Raw genomic sequence first — 17,187 nt, forward strand, 5'->3', positions numbered from 1 at the left:
AGGGCTTTTTATTTAAAAATTTTCCCATGGGCAATAAGCTTATTCACAAGCCTCTATGCAATTCCGTACTGCATTTCTATCATATATTCGTCATATTTGGCGGAAAATGTTTCAGCAGAATAGCTTTCAGACACAATTTGTTATTACAACACTGCAGTTTTTATAGATTTCAAACGTCCACCATTTTCCATTTTAATTTTAAATCCCGTTCTAAATTTGAATGTTTGAAATCGTTATTAGTAATTCGGGGCGCATTAGTGGTAACTATGGCTAGTAATAGCCGTCGTCTGTGTCTCCGCGAAAGCCGCGTCCCGTAGCGGAAACACGAAATTTTAAAAGTGCGCACCAATACCAAATGCGATATATTTTTGTCCACTTTGTTGCAACGGGTTAATTTAAAGGACGGGTGAACCGGTGGATTTTTCCACGGGTTAACGACTAGTCTCTTTAATAATAGCCGTATTTTGTCTGTCTGTCCGCGATAGGCGAGTCCCCTGGCGGAAACACGAAATGCGATATATAAAGGACGGGAGACCCCGTTGATTTTTCCACGGGTAACGGCTAGTATTATAAAAAACTTAGTTAGTTAGTTAGTTTTCTTTGTCTTTGTCTTGCTATTCTCCTAGTTTTCAGAATCATTATCGCAAAATATTTCTATTGTTATTATCAACTTCTTAGCATGCGCAACATGTGGCAATGTTAATTTTATAACAAACTTTAGCAGAAACACTCTTTCATAATAAAAATTAGTCGTACAAAAAAATAATGACCTGAAGATAAATCGTGCGTGATCGTGCGCTTTGATTAAAAAATTAAAAAAATGTCTTGCATGACTGTTGATGTACCCTCCTCCTCAATGCTTTTTCCCTTTTTGATGTGCCGTATTCTCTCATATCAAAAAGGCAAAAAAAACCCTGGGGGCGAGGATGCCTGTTGATTTACTCATTGGGAACTCTCCCATGGCCGCTTGACCTGAAAGTAATTGATACAGCGACTGTTGTGCTTAATGTTGTGAGTCTGACTATGTATCTCACATCAAAACTGTAAAAAAAGAAGAAAGAATACCAGCGATTTCAAACATATGCAAATTGCGTTCGCATATGAATAACAAATAACAAAACCGGGACGGGTACAGCAAGGAGTCAGATTTCCCAGCTTTTTTCGCTTTTTTCGCCACATACCGTATTTAGTCTATTATTTTCACATCTCCACTTGCCTAACCTTTCTCAAGTATCATCTAGGGACAGAATAAACAACAATAGTGTAGTAGCAATGGCATATCTATCGTTTTAGATATCTTTCGTTTTTGATTGCTAAAAGTTACTCAGGATTTAATTGATAATACAAAAATTCGTTACAATAATATACTCAGGCGTGGTCCTAGCGAAGGCTTCACCCTTTTTCTAGCGGGTTGGCCTTGTGCCCTAGATGAAAACCTGTCTCACCCCTGCTCTAAAATGGGAGGGCTGATACAGTTTTTTGACAGGACGAAAACCGTGGGTTGCTCACACAGTGTCACAAATAAATTTAATAACTATTTAATACACCTTTCCTGAGACTTATTCTTTTGATGTGCCGCAACTCTTTTTCTATTGAGTTTTATGAAAAACGGACAACAGATTTGAATTCCTTATCAAAAATGTCATAAACAAAGAAAATTTAGAAACAATGCAGCAAGTAAACAACCTGCTATTCTAATTTAAAGATTTGTGGCATGTCCAACCTCTTTTTAAAAACGAGGCAGGACATGGTAACTTGAGCATTAAGAAGACTTTAACAGTGAGATATATCTCCTCAAAATAGCACTTTCTGTTGGCGTATCAAGTACTTTTACACATAAATTAAACAAACTATGCTGAATTCAAATATGGTATTCATATTTTACGAAAAAAGTATGACTCATGGTCTCGGGAAAGGTGTATTTAAATATACATTTATATCTTGAAGTGTCTTTCTTCCTCCCAGTTTATTTTGCAATGTTATCAGGGGCGGATCTAGGATTTTTTTCTGGTTAGGCAAAATTTCATAGATTTTTTGGCAAAGTAATGTCAAGGGTTGTGGTGTTGTACGAGGTAAATCGGCCGTTTTGTGTTTTTGCTGTAAAAGGAACTAAAATTTTCCCAAAAGTAAGGTTTTTAGTTATTAAGAATCCTTCTAGATTAGAAACGAAAGTTTCTTTATAGCCAAACAAATAACAGTAACCCCCGTAGTTTTACCACTTTATCCTTGTTAAAACATGCGGATGGAAAATGCGTCTGGTTAGCAAATTCGATTTGAAACAGGGTTAGCGTTTCCATAATTTCTTTGAATCACATATTGGTATTAAGTATCTTAGCATCTTTTTTCGTTTTGCGCACATAATACGAGTACAAGTAATAAGTTGGGGATTTGCTTCATTTCAAAACATGCAATAAGTCTAATAACTAACAATACAACAAAAAATTACATTACAAGACAATTTTAGGAATAGATAGTCAACAGTAGTGCAACGTAGAAATATTGTTTGGAAAATTATAGTCTGTGGTAACAACCTGCAAATGCACAAAGAAAACCAGCATATAAAAGAATGAAAGATTTCCAGTTAAACTTACAGTGTAAGATCGCAACATATAATAAACGTGTACAAAAAGTATATAGTAATCACCTCTTCATGAAGTTAATACAGTTTAGCATTAGGGTTACTGGTGTAGTTTTGCACCAATTTCTATTAAGCATTAATTTTAATGCTATGAAATTCCCACAAGAGAAAGGCAGTTTATTAAGCCAGAAAAGAGTTAGAAATTAGAAAAATAACATCAAAACATTTAAGATGTCTCATATTATTTACCCTTACATGTCCCTGTCAACTATGTTTAAAAAATATTTTAATACTGTAAAATCTTTAAGAAAGTTTTAGTAACTATAAGCCAATTATGAAGATTCTCATATAAAAAGCAACATATATACAAATCCTACTCATATCCATAAGTTGACATGACATTTTGTTAGTTTACAGTCTGTAACAGAACGTTTTTTAACATGCAATTCTTGTTTCGATCTGTATATGTTTTACGTGAAAATCATTTCTATGATTTACTTGAATATTCACAAGTTATTTTGATTGATTTTTTTCACCAACTTTGTGGATTATACCAGATATATATCCATTGTTTACAGTTTTCCAATATTATAAGGATTCAGAACAAATCTTCTGTGTTATTTACTTGAATATTCATCATAGGTACCAGGGTGACATCAAAATACAAGTTATTTTGATTGATTTTTTTCACCTTCTTAGTTCCTCTTATGAAACACAACTTTGTGGATTATACCAGATATATATCCATTGTTTACAGTTTTCCAATATTATAAGGATTAACAAATCTGTGTTCTTTTAATTGATGGTGATTTTCATTGTCAGAAGAATATTCATCTTAGGTACCAGGGTGACATCAAAATATCTTATCCTAAAACAAAATTATATCAATGTATTGCTCAGCAAGATGAGAATAAGAAATATTATAAAACAAACTTGGACTATTCTTAGATTAGGTATTGCTTCATTCTTTTGTTTTTAGCAATATTATTACAATTAAAAGTAACATGGGAAAGTCAAAGAGATCTTCTCGTGTTCTTAAAAGTTTTAAAATGAGCAGTGGGATGTTGCATATAAAATGCACTGTTTAAAAGTTCCCACAAAGTCAAAGTTCTTAGGGACAATCACAATAAAAAAGTATATGCTAAGCGTATAAATTTGGCGGTGGGACGAGGTAGAATCCTTTGACGTTTAATTATATCTCATACTGTATACATCGATTTCTTAGAGAACAGAAAGAATTAATAACTTTTAGTGTCTACCTGCTTAGCAGGGACACATGGATGAGTGCTTATGGTTTCAAGGACTGACAACATTCAAAGATTACCTTTTCTGATTTGATGTTTAGGGGAGGGAAAGGGGATCTGCAGATCTATTAACATTTAGCTTGGACTTTTGCGTTCATGAAAGAGCTGTCCCTTAGTTATCTTACAAGAATGTATTCTCTCCCAAACAGAAACAAAGATACACAGTTGCATAAACGGCTACACGAAGCCTACACGAAGCCAGTGACCCTTAAGACGTTAAAGAAAAAAAACTAACAATATTCCAACTAATACACATACAGGTAGCTAGTAATACTCTATACCGAATTTAACATACACATCAAAACATCTTTCGACCGCCAAGACAGTGTTTACATAAATTGCCTCCGTTAGCTATCTCGTTTGGCATTGGGCTTTTATGTTTTTAAACAATGCATTTGATCAAGGCCAAGTTAAAACCTTTTGTTTTGATAAGAAAAAGATTTAAATTACACGTTTTGTAAGAACATCTGGTGGTTTACCACTTTTAAGAATAGTTCTTGACACAAAAGTGCCTAAAATTCAGGAGCAGCTAAAACTAAAATATTTCAAGTATTACTGAATTTATTGTCTCTTGCAGAGGAAGATAAAGGTTTGGTTTGAGACAACAACACGGCACACGTGGCCAAAATACTTCTCTCCAGCATTTCCAATCCTTTCAATATCTGAAAAGGTTTCCAAATTCAAAACTTCTTTATTTAACTTAGGTGGCATACAATTGCTTTAATATTCTAGACATTTGAAGTGCTCCCTGCAATTGGACCTGATCCAGGTAAACCATGTTGAAAAAGAAACATCCACTCCATGTAACCGTACCCGTGGTCGTTTTAGGCGTTTAAACTTTAAAACCCACGGACGTTTTAGGCGTTTTTTCTTCACATTCCAGAATTTCATTCATTGGAACTTGGAAACCCGCGGACGTTTTAGGCGTTTTTTCTTCCATCTGTGATTTTCATTCATTCGGAACTTTAAAACCCGCGGACGTTTTAGGCGAATAGACATTTTGCCTAAGATCGCCCCGGGTTTGCTTATTTGAGTAAAATAAAACACGCACGCCGCGCATCGTCTTAGTCGAAATCGGCGGATGCCAAAAATAAATTGATAAAAATAATTTAGTTTTTTTTATAGATTATTCTATCTATAGAGAATTTTTTTTCTAGTTCACAAAACTAGGCTTAGGCAATTGCCTAGGCTGCCTAACCCTAGATCCGCCCCTGGTTATTTTAATTGGCGTCAGTTCCAATTTTAATAGTGTTCATGCTTCGAGGCTCGTTACTGCGTGCTGATACGACTTTAGTTGCTCTCTTGATGACAGTAAAGTATAATCTTTTCAATTTGGTCCCATGGCGATTTGATGGAGTGCGTGAAAAAAAGAATGATAAACTGTGGTATGCATCGTAACATTTCGTGATATACAATTATAGTTAAATTTCCCGTTAAATGAAAGCGATAAACATTCGCGCAGAGTCATTAAGAGCCTCGATTTCTGGCTATCTTCGATTGTAGGAAATCCTGCTTTCCCCCTCTCTAGTAAATCTACCTTTTTGAGGGGTTTGAAGATAATCTAATAATCGCGCATGCGGGACTGCTGTAATTTCTATTTAATATACAAGTGACTACGTTCACTAATATTTTCGCCGCATAGAAGTGAAAGTAGCATTTATTTTTGAATGTATATGTTGTAAACCAAGTTGAATATTAAATCTGGTTGCATAAAAATACAGCTTGATTTAAACGAATCGGCGACACCACACTTCATTCACTCGCTTCGTCGAGTTTAAAATGGCGGAACAAAAGTGATCATCGTCTGTTCAGGACCTGACTTAGTACTACTAAAAACAATACCTCATTTAATAATCGTTCTGATTTTATCAGAATAAAGAATTTATTTGTTGCAACATTGAAGAAACGTTTCAAAAGAAAGAAAGAAATTCATTGCTGCAAACTTTTCTAGCGGCACCGTGTATGCGTTGATGGATGAAGGGTACTAGGTGAATTGTCCCCTGTTTATTTGCTCCTTGGAAGATTACTCTAGAGCTGGAGTTTCGTTAGCGTAAAGAGTTTATTTTTCTTTACTGACTAAAAAATAGTAATTTTCATTTTTTATTTCATTTTCAATTTCAAAAATTTTGAAATATAATTTTTTACACGATCCTAAAATCTTCGTTTAAAAAGTTGTTCCATAGACGTGGTCTTCTTTTAGATATAGCGAAACTCTAGTTTGCCTTTCTTCCCCAGCCATTGGTTTAAAAGTTTTATTTTGATAAAATTTGTCCGAAATATTTGACTCGAATATCCTAGAATTAGTCTGAAAATTATTTTGGTGAGCTTTTTCGATGGACAGTCTTATCAACTCGCGGAGAGTACACATTATTACCGACTTTCATACAGCACAGTCTGGGCACGAGTAAAGCGCTTGTAGGGACAAATTTTTCATAATGGTAGCGCAACAAGAAGAAAAGAACAACAACATTAACAGAAAATTGAACTTGTGGCTTACCCATTGAGGTATAAAAGAACTTTTATGCCTCCCTGCTTTACTATTATAACACTCAAATTAAAGGAGAGTATTCTTTAATGGTTTATGGACACAAAATTTAAGGTTATTAAATGACTAGAAGGTTAGCCTAGCTAAAAGTCAATTGTCCAACGTGTTAAACCAGAAAGAAATGTTATTGTTGGCACCACATTGCTAATTTTTATTGCTACCTTTAAAAAGTATTGTCCCCAATAGTTACTACCATTATACTTCAAAACAAAGCAAGTGCAGTTAGCTAACTAGCTAGGTAAATAGCTGCCGAAGGGTGTGGTGAAAGGTGTAGTTTAAGCCAGTTAGCTTTAGTTAGACTGGTAATAGGATTGTCACTTTTCTGTCAGACTCAGTGAGGAAGATAAAGATGAGTTTTATGATGAGGTAATAGCAGCCACATCAAAGTTTGGAGACACTGAACTTGTCATGGTGGGCGGCGACTTTAATGGTCATGTTGGGAAGTCATCTGAAGGTTATAGAGGTGTGGATGGAGGCTATGGATTTGGGAGCAGAAATAAGGAAGGGGAGAGATTGCTTGAGTTTGGAATGGCAACAGACATGGTGGTTTGCAACACATCATTCAGTAAGAGACAGAGTAGGCTGATAACATATGAGTCAGGGGGTTGTAAGACACAGATAGATTACTTCCTGGTTAGAAAGTCCGACAAGAAAGTGGTGAAGGACGTGAAAGTTATATCGGGGAAGAGTGTGTTTCCCAGCATAGGTTGCTGGTTTGTGATATTATCCTGAAGAGTGTTAAAGAAGCCAAGAGAAAGTACAGGCCCCGTCGAAAAGTCTGGAAGCTGAAGGAAGAGATTGTAGCAAAACAATTTAGTGCAAAAGCTTCTGATGATACCTGTGGGTGGATGAAAGGACCAGCTAGACATAGACAGACCTGGTGGTGGAATAATGAGGTTGACCAGTGTATAAAGGAAAAGAGGAAACTTTGGAAAGAGTGAAAGTCAGGTGGTAGTAAAAATATTTACTTAGAAGCTAAGTGTCGCGCTCGTACAGCAGTGTATATGGCAAAATCAGAAGCAGAGAGAAACAGATTTGCAGATGTGTTAAGAAGGGAAGACCAGCGCAATGAGGTATTCAAGATAGCAAAGCAAATGAAGAAGACTAATCAAGATGTTGTAGGTGAGAAATTTATACGTAATGATGAAGGTGTTTTGGCTAGCACAGAGGAGGAGAAAAGGGTAGAATTAGGGAAGAATTATTATCAGAGGCTGCTTAACACTGAGTTTGATTGGGATAAGGATAATTTGTCTGATGATGATGTTGTAGAAAGGCCAGCTATGCAGATCAAGACAGAATGGGTAGTGGAGGCTATTAGGAAATTGAAGATTGGCAAGGCTGCAGGAGTATTGTTGCAGAGATGTTAAAAGCATCTGGATATATTGGAGTTGATCTTATTACAAGTCTTGCTAACTAGATTATAAAGGATGGTGCTATAACAATGTCGCCAACCCTAAAATTTCGTTCATTCTTTTGCCACTTCGTCCTTGGCTTAGACTAGTCACAAATTCTTTTCTCCATCTGTCCCAAAATTCGTTCGCCAAGTATTGGACTCTTCTCCACTGTTTGCGACTATATAGATCAGGTCGTGAGAATGATCCAGGGGTGGCATTATCACCTTGCTCTTCATTGTAAGAAGTTGACTTGGGGATAATGGCTGCATACTGTTGACATCATTTAGTGTTTCAACAGTCAAAGGTCTGGAATTAACAATTGCTTCAGCCTCAGTCATCAAGGTAATTAGTGATTCTTCATTGAGAGAAACTGCGTGAGTCTTTAAAAGTGCGGTCAATATGGATCTTACTGAACGTATTTGTCGTTCCCATACTCCCCCCATATGGCTAGCTGCTGGAGGATTTTTCTTCCAAATTATCCACTCTGTACCATGGTTAGATAAAAAATTTTGGACACGTTTTTGATCCATTTCTTCAAATGCTTTGCGTAGTTCTGACTGAGCTCCAACAAAATTTGATCCATTATCAGAAATCATGGTTCTAATGTTTCCTCTTCTGGCAATAACACGTCTTAATGCGAGTATAAATGAATCTGTGTCCATTGATGATGTTATTTCAATATGGATAGCACGACTACTAAGACATGTAAACATTGCTCCATACCTTTTTAATTCATTCCTCCTAACCTTGATTACAAAGAGACCAAACATATCAACTCCACAATACGTAAATGGCGGCTCCGATTGTAATCCCTCTTTTGGTAAATTGCCCATTAACTGATTACCAACCTTACCTCTTAAGCTACGGCATGTAACGCATTTGTTAATAAGAGAACGTACAACTGTGTTGGCTCCTATTACCCAAAATCCATTTCCACGAAGTTCATTTAAGGTCATTCCTCTTCCACTGTGAGCTACCTTTTCATGACACCAACGAACAATTAATTCTGTTATCTTCGAATTTTTTGGCAGAAGGATAGAATGGATTACGTTTTCGTCAAAATTTGCGTTTCTTAGCCTTCCACCAACACGTAATATTCCATGAGAATTAACAAATGGGTTTAATTTATATATGGTGCTGGATGAGATTAAATTTGATTTCCTTTCCAGAGAATCGATTTCTGATGCAAAATATTTTTCTTGCAGTAAACTGATAATTTTAGATGCTGCATGTTCCATCATGTCGACACTAAGATGTTTAAGATGTGGATAATCAACCTTTAACAATGATTGTTCTTGTCTCCGTTGCTCAACACGATATCGTAATATAAAGATGTATTTAAAAACATACGCTACTACTCTTTTTGCTTTTTCCCAGCTTGATAAGCTGTTTTCAATTCTTGACAACACGTCATCCTGGATGGTATTCATGTTAACATGCACAGACTTCTTAACTTCCGGATCATCTTCCGATATTTCTGCAGCAACATCAGGTTGTTTCCAAACATGTCTCGGCTGCCAAAGAAAGCTTGGACCATTAAACCAAATTTCTGCCTTGTCTTGATCAGCCCTTATTCCTCAAGAAGCATAATCAGCTGGATTGTCTTTAGTGTTTACGTAATACCATTGATTAACATCTGAGTGATCTTTAATGATTTGAATCCGATTTGCCACAAAAATTTTAAATCTCTTTTCTGAATTACAAATGTAACTCAGAACGACTTGACTATCCGTCCAGAAGAATTCATTATTTATGGGATATGTTAATTCTTTCTTTATGACCTTGGACATCTTGATCGACAAAACAGCAGCGGTTAACTCCAAACGTGGTATTGATATAAACTCCTTTGGGGCCACTCTTGATTTTCCAGATACAAAGGCACAATGTATCCTCCCTCTTTCATTTTTTATCCTCAAATAAGACACCTGACCATAACCACTACTACATGCATCAGAAAAATGATGTAATTCAGACTTCACTATTTCTCCAAAATCTTTTGGATGGAAACATCGATTTATTTTGACATTTTCTAACTTTCTAACATTACTTATCCACTTATGCCAATTCTCCACAACGTCTACTGGTACTCTGTCATCCCAACCAAAGTTGTCATAACACAGATGTTGGATTATTCTTCTACCTCAAAGAATGAACGGTCCAATAAATCCTAATGGATCATATATTGAACTTAGCATCGATAACATCCCTCTGCGTGTCATGGGCTTTTCACGAAATGTAACCTTGAACTCAAAACAATCGTTTTCCAAATTCCACGAAATTCCAAGGGCTCTTTCCATAGTTGGGTCACTACAAGTGTTAATATCGAGTGGTAAAGATGAAATCTTCTTCTTGTCGTCTGGAAGACTTTCTAAAACGTTGGAATCATTACATACAAATTTCACAAGGTTAAATCCTCCTGCTTGACACATATTTAATACCTGCTTTATTAATTCAATCGCCACTTTTCTTTCCCTCACAGACTTTAATAAATCATCTACATAGAAGTTATTTCTTAGTAGATAATAGATCTATAAAGTCGGTTGCAGTTCGTTTAAGGGCATAATTACTGCAACTAGGGGATGATGCTGCTCCAAACACATGAACACTTATTTCATGGTCTACTGGATCTTGATTGATATCGTTTTGTGGCCACCACAAATAACGATACATATTTCTATGCTTTTCAGAAACTCTCACTTGATAAAACATTTTTTCTATGTCTGCCATGAATGCAATTAATTCTTCTCTAAACCTCATCACAACTCCTACAAGTGGATTGGTTAGATCAGGTCCAGACATTAACATTTTGTTGATTGAAACCTCGTCAAACTCAGCCCCACAATCAAACACAACTCGGATCTTGCCAGGTTTATTTTCATTATATACACCGTGGTGTGGGATATACCATGTTTTTCCTTCTGGAGGTGGATTATCCGATTGTTTCGCAAACCCACTAGTTATCATGTCTTCCATGAATTTCTTGCAGTCTGTGAAAAACTTGTCATTTCTTTTGAAACGCCTTTTAAGTTGTTCTAACCTTCGTTCTGCTTGTTTGCGATTGTTTGGTAGAATAATTTCTGGGTCATTTAATGGTAATGGCAAGATATAGTGTCCATCTTCATACTTAGTCTCTTTTTTCATTAACTGCATGAATTTGCGATCTTCAAACGAAATTTCCTCGGAATCTGGCTCATTCACCTTCAAGTCAGCAAGTTTTGGCTCTGTAAAATCATGAAGATACATTACGCAGAATTTCTGCAATGTCGTGTATACTTTCTTTTGTGACGAAGCTAGTTGCTGATGATGATACGCTTTCAATGTTGCTAATAATAATGTTATGACAATTAATACTTCTGGCGCTACCATTTGACTGAATTGGTCCAAAAACACACCAACCAAGCTTAGTTCTAACGGCATATGGTCCCCCCATCATACTAGGGATCAATTCTAGTGGTTCCAGAGCTTTCACACAATTTGCACCAATTAAAAGACCAACGTCCCCTGGAGTTTTTGAAATTTCGTCTGCAATATCATGCAAATAATTCCAACTTCATATCTTTTTTGAAGTAATAATATCCTCAGAACTCATTGGGAGATCGTGCTTTGTGTACGACTTTGGTAACTTGATCCAACATTTTTCCAATTTTGGTATTGCTGTACAAACCTCCAGACCAGTCACTACCGAAGATGAAAACGTCCGATCGCCGTTCATCGTTTTAACCGTCACTGAAGTTTTTGGAGCATCAATATCAAGGGCACAAACCAAACTTTCTTTTACAAAGATCCCTTGACTGCAACAGTCCAGCATTGCAAAGGTTTGAATTTCTTTTCCAGTATATGTATGGCGGAGAATAACAGGTACGACACACATACTGGTAGCATTGTAATTATTTTCGAAGCCAGTAGCAGAAGATATTAAAGGTTTCTGCTCGTCTTCTTCTTTTTCTTTATTTGACTTCTTCAGTTTGAAACCATGGAGTCCAGTAGGGTGGTTGCCATCACAGGTTTTACATTTTCTGCGCTTAGAACAAATTCTAACATAATGACTTTTACTTATTGGCTCATAACATCCATAACAAAGTCTTTTCTCTGATAACAACTTGCTACGATCATCAACTGTTTTAGATGAGAATTTGTTGCATTCGTCTGGATCATGGTTTCCGTCACATATCTGGTATTGATTCTTATCAGATGATTTATATCCTGAATTATTTTTATCTTTGGTACGAGTAAAATTACATTTTAGCTTTCTTCTGTTGTTCGAGCCATTTCCATACACGAAAACATAGGGTCACAAACTAGTGTAGCCTCCTCATCTATAAATCTTTCAAAATCTGCAAATACCGGTTCTTTTTCACACTTTCTCAAAGCGAACACTCTTCTATTCCATTTATCTCTCAAATACATGGGTAATTTGGTAAAGAGAAGACAAATGGTGTCTGGATTATCCAATGCATTTCAAGATAATATTGAACACAGATTTTTGCATTTGACAAGAAAGTTATGGAACTTTCTGAAAGCGGATTTATCGCCAGACTTTACAGCAGGCCATAGTCTTATTTCTCTACGATATGCAGCAACAATAGCATATTGATCACCAAATTTTTCTTTAAGTAATTTTCTAGCAGTAACGTATCCAATGTCTGCGGGTAGATGTATGCAATGCTGTATCAGATCTTTAGCATCCCCACTGGTAAATTTAATCAGCCTAATCAATCTTCCCCTGGCATCAAAAACATTCTTTTCGACTACTTCTTCAAACATTGAAATAAAATACGAGTAGTTTAATGGGTTACCGTTAAAAGCTTCCATATCCACTTCTGGAGCAGATTGTTGGCGTATCAAGCTGCAGAACATGTCACTTATATTTCCTTTTTCGGGTAAAGGATTTGTCAGCATGAATAGTTCTATGAATATAATCCTTTGATTTTAACTTAACATGACTGGGTGGTAACATGACAGATGCCTGAGATTCTCTTTCTAAATCTTCATATACTTTATTCCGCGCTAAGGATTTGGCTATTTCTGCTTCTAATTCCAACTGCTTGCTTCAGTGTTCTGCCTTCTGACGGTTTTCTAACAACGACGCTTCTGCCTTTAATTCGGCTAACCTGATTTTTTCCTGAATTGCCTTTTCTTTGGTTGATGATTGCGATCTACTTGATTTACTCGAACCTGATGAGTGCTTTGATAAACTTCTCCTATTGGATTTTTGAGAATTTTTCTCTAAAAGATTTTCAAATTCTGCTATCCAATTTTTTGACTTGTGTTTCAAAGCAAATACTTGCTCATCGATGTCTACAAAATAGTTAGCTTCGTCTATATCACTAGATGGATTTATCTGGCGATTTAACTCACAATATGATGCATGGGTGTTTTCAAATAACTTCCAAACTTCATCAAGCTGATTCCACTGTTCAACAACTGTTTTATAATGACTATCTGTTAACATAAGTTCTCTGATCAATTCCATTAGTTTACATACTCTCCTGTGTAATTTCTGTCTTTTCTGATACAAAGTTTCTACTTGATGTTCCAAACCTTTCGGTGTGTATGTCCTCTGTCTTTCGGAACGTCTAGTCTGCCTCTCCAGCATTGGTTTATTACTGATCTCTAGTCTGGTCATAACATCATCAACATCTTTATGGACCTGCACATCAACTTTATCTCCAATCATAACAGATGGCGTTAATACCGACTTTGCATTTTCAGCAACACCCTTGTTTTCTCCGCCTTCAGATTTAGCTTTCGGAGAATTCACTGACATCCTTCAAAAAAAAGAACTAAGGTTATCCACTTCTAAACTGCAGAAATAAGTCAACCAAACAAACTTCAATAAACTCACAACCTCAACAACAAAACAAGTTTCGCCAAACCCTCAACCTCAACAATAAAACAAACTCCACCAAACTTTTAACATCAACAACAAAACAAGCTTCACCAAACTCTCAACAACAACAAAACAATTTCCCCAAACTCTCAACCACAACAAAATAATTTCACCAAACTCTCAACCTCAAACCAAATAAACTTCACTAATTCTAGCTGGTAAACCAGGACACTTTACCACTTTTGTTGCTGCCAAAGTAAGCGACACAATTAACAAAACTCATACTTGTTTTCAACGGCTAAAATAATTATACAGAAACTAACTAATATAAAGAATCAATAAGCATAGAAAAACAAGCAAAAGCAACAGGGTGGAAACACACACACAAAGAAAACAAAAAGGGACTGGTCACACTAACCACAACTAAAATTTGATCAGCCCAAAAAGGGGTGTGGAAAAATGGCTGAGCAAAACAAACTATAGCCTAAGTGTGACCAGAAAATGCAAAATGTCACTATATAAATTATATAATATCTAATAATAAATATAAACTTACTGGTAAAGTTTATGCCTAACTTATGCAGTGCAGCAACAAGAACAATGTGTGTTGGTAAACACCAAGAATGACAAATACTTGGTCAACACCAAGAATGAACAAATATGACAGAAACAATTTTTCATGTCATGTCTTACTAGTAAGAAGACTAATTTCCAACTGACTGCAAAATGCAAAAAACATTATATATATATATATATATGTCCCTTGAGACATACCTAAGGCCATTACCATCATGTAAAAGAACAAAGGTAATGACAATAAGCATGCCTCAATGCATAACAGTCCCTAAGGAACACAACAAAATAAATTGAATTAAAAACCTTTATACACATAGAGACTCAGTACACTCATAAACATTAAAACAGATACATGAACTTTACACATAACTTTACACATAAAAAACATAAACAAACAAAGACTGTTTCATGCAAGCGTTGATTAGGTGAGATTAGAGAATGAAGTATTTCCAGCTTTAATGATGTACAACAGTGGCTCGTTAGAGAGTTGAGAACTTCTGTTACTTAGGTGATATGTTGGGCAGTGAAGGGGGGTGTTGGAAGAAGTGTTACTTGCAGGATAGGTTCTGCTTGGAAAAGGTTCAGAGAGTTACTTCCTTTGTTGACTATCAGAGTCCTGTCAATTGAGGTAAAAGGTAGGTTGTATGAGGCCTGTGTAAGTGTTATGTTGTACGGTAGACATGGGCAGTGAAGCAGGAAGATCTTGACCGATAAGAAGATTGAATTGGCTGGGGCACTTGGAAAGAATGGAGGAGGATAATTGGGTAAGAAAGTGTAGAGACTTAATAGTTCCTGGGGCAAAGCCCAGAGGCAGACCGAGAAAGACTTGGCAGGAGGTTATAAGGACAGACTTGATACAGAGGAAGTTGAGTTTTGATCTAACACAGTCTAGATCAGATTGGAAGAGGGTCATTAATATACCCCGTCTAACCCATGCTAGCATGGAAAGCGGACGTTAGGCCGAGAATGATGATGATTACGTCTTTGTCGGCATCCACGACTTTGTCTGCATCAAAAACAACAAAATTATAATAGCTAAATGGATGTTTGAATGTTTTTAATAATTCGCTTTTCATCTGATGACTTCCCAATCCATCACAATTTTTTCAAAGTTATTTTTAGAGATGTTAAACCATAAACTTATGTAGTTGGCGGGGTTAAATATTCGCTTTTAGATAATCACATAATAAGGACAGTATAAGCTACATATGCAGTTGTTGCATTTTAATAACCTTTCGTCCAAATTTAAAAATATTCTTTGATAATTATCCATATCTTGATTCTTTTAGCTTGATATTGGATTATCCATTTCTTCTACTTTTGCAATAATTAGCTAGCTAGCTAGCTCTAATTCTTTTTGGTTGTCCTTGTTGTAGCCATAGCCGAACATACATTACATTGTTGTACACATTGTGGTTTTCAGCCATCTAGCTATATATATTCAATTGACACGATGAAGGTTGATTATAAGGAAAAGATGTGTAATATCTAGCAGTGCGTTCAGTCCAGGCTCATTGCTTATGCAGGCACAGAGCTAAGAATACCCTTTTACCATCATCCGGCTTTAAACTTTGTAAAAGTTCATAATTGTAAGTTGTTCTTGTTTTAATAAAGGTTAATATACCATAGAGAGGACTAGCAGCACCCAATAGGTCATTTAAAAGTTAAACGTTAGTATAAAAAGCAAAGAATTAGGAAAGAAACAACAAAAGGTTACACATTTCTCCGCCTTTCTACGTACAACACAAATAATTCTTTGTGAGAAAGTGACTGAGAAACTTGACTGGGCCGAGTCACACAAAAACAAGCTAAAAATTTGTCCCTACAAGCGCTTTATTCGTGCCCAGACTGCGCTGTATGAAAGTCGGTAATTAATCAAAATCTGTTTACCTATGACGACGGATTAAGCGTCCCCCGTGCCCAATAAGCGCCCCGGTGTTAGAAAACTTGTAAATAAGCGCCCCTGCTCTAATAAGCGCCCCCTCCCTCTAGATAAAAGGGGGGCGCTTATACGAAGATCTCCACAAAAAACAACGTATACCGTAATGATTCGAACAAGGGCCCTGGGCGCTTTTTAAATTTTTAGATTTTTTGCATGGGCGCTTAAAAAATGCTGGGCGCTTATAAATTTTGCCTAATTTTGTACAATTAAAGACAACGGTAATTTTCAATTTTGTTTTTTTTATCTTGAAAAATAAAACTGAACAAAAGATGTAACAAAATAAACTTTAGCCTTTCTAGGGTTCTTATTATAAAAAAGTAAAATTTTCAAATAAACGCCTAGTTTCTCAAGGTAGTTTTCTATTAAGCGCCTCCTTTTATCAGGCGGGCGCTTATTCGAGGGGGGGGCGCTTAGAAAGTGCTGGGCGCCTAATGGGATCATTACGGTATAAATAAAAGATACATTACCGTATTTCCTCTAATAAGCGCCGCGGCGCTTATTTAATTTTTGTGATTTTAGGTGCGGCGCTTATTAGAGGGCGGCGCTTAATAGAGGGCGGCGCTTATTTCGAAATTTCAGATTTCAAGTTTCTGAAGTTTTTGCCTATTCTTCAAATTCAATCCGTTGGTTGAATGCTATCCTTAGTAAAAGTTTTTTTGATAGATTTGGGGTTCTATAGAGGGGTAAGTAACGTACGAGAAAGAAATAACGGGTGAATTATCGTGTCTTTTCCTGTTCTCTTTCTATCAAATATAACAAAGATAATTTCAAACATCAATTTCTTCGTCGCTTTCTTGATCAGAGTCAATCAAATGAAACGGCCCGCATGCATCCTCAACATCCGAATCTGTTATGTTCTCAAAAGGATTTATTTGACTCTCTTCCTCTTGCAAGATATTCAGGGATTCTCTTAGCCGTGATGCCCCATCAGGACAAGCTCCCTCCTTTTTAAAACAGTGGATCTTGTCATCTTCACTACCATCGACTGGAAGGCTTAAACCGCATGTTTTAAAAGATT

At 36.2% G+C, this 17,187-nt stretch overlaps 1 protein-coding gene across 1 annotated transcript; it reads right to left on the reverse strand.

Moving 5' to 3' along the window:
• Positions 1-7,928: 7,928 nt before the first annotated feature.
• On the reverse strand, positions 7,929-11,238 carry LOC130613498 (uncharacterized). The gene is made up of 4 exons (XM_057434861.1): positions 10,389-11,238; positions 10,076-10,315; positions 9,445-9,961; positions 7,929-9,390 (listed from the first exon to the last, which is right to left on the reverse strand). The coding sequence occupies exons 1-4, from the start codon at positions 11,236-11,238 to the stop codon at positions 7,929-7,931; spliced, it is 3,069 nt and encodes a 1,022-aa protein (XP_057290844.1).
• Positions 11,239-17,187: the final 5,949 nt, after the last annotated feature.

Source organism: Hydractinia symbiolongicarpus, chromosome 1 (assembly GCF_029227915.1).
Source record: "Hydractinia symbiolongicarpus strain clone_291-10 chromosome 1, HSymV2.1, whole genome shotgun sequence".
Classification (NCBI taxonomy): domain Eukaryota; kingdom Metazoa; phylum Cnidaria; class Hydrozoa; order Anthoathecata; family Hydractiniidae; genus Hydractinia; species Hydractinia symbiolongicarpus.

What these genes read in the sequence shown, in the direction of transcription:
- LOC130613498 (XM_057434861.1), bottom strand. Translation starts at nt 11,238, where the DNA reads ATGCCGTTAGAACTAAGCTTGGTTGGTGTGTTTTTGGACCAATTCAGT. An exon ending in GTGGAATTTGGAAAACGATT is followed by an intron (nt 9,962 to 10,075) that starts GTTTTGAGTTCA and finishes TCATTCTTTGAG; the next exon opens with GTAGAAGAATAATCCAACAT. An exon ending in CACTCAGATGTTAATCAATG is followed by an intron (nt 9,391 to 9,444) that starts GTATTACGTAAA and finishes TTGAGGAATAAG; the next exon opens with GGCTGATCAAGACAAGGCAG.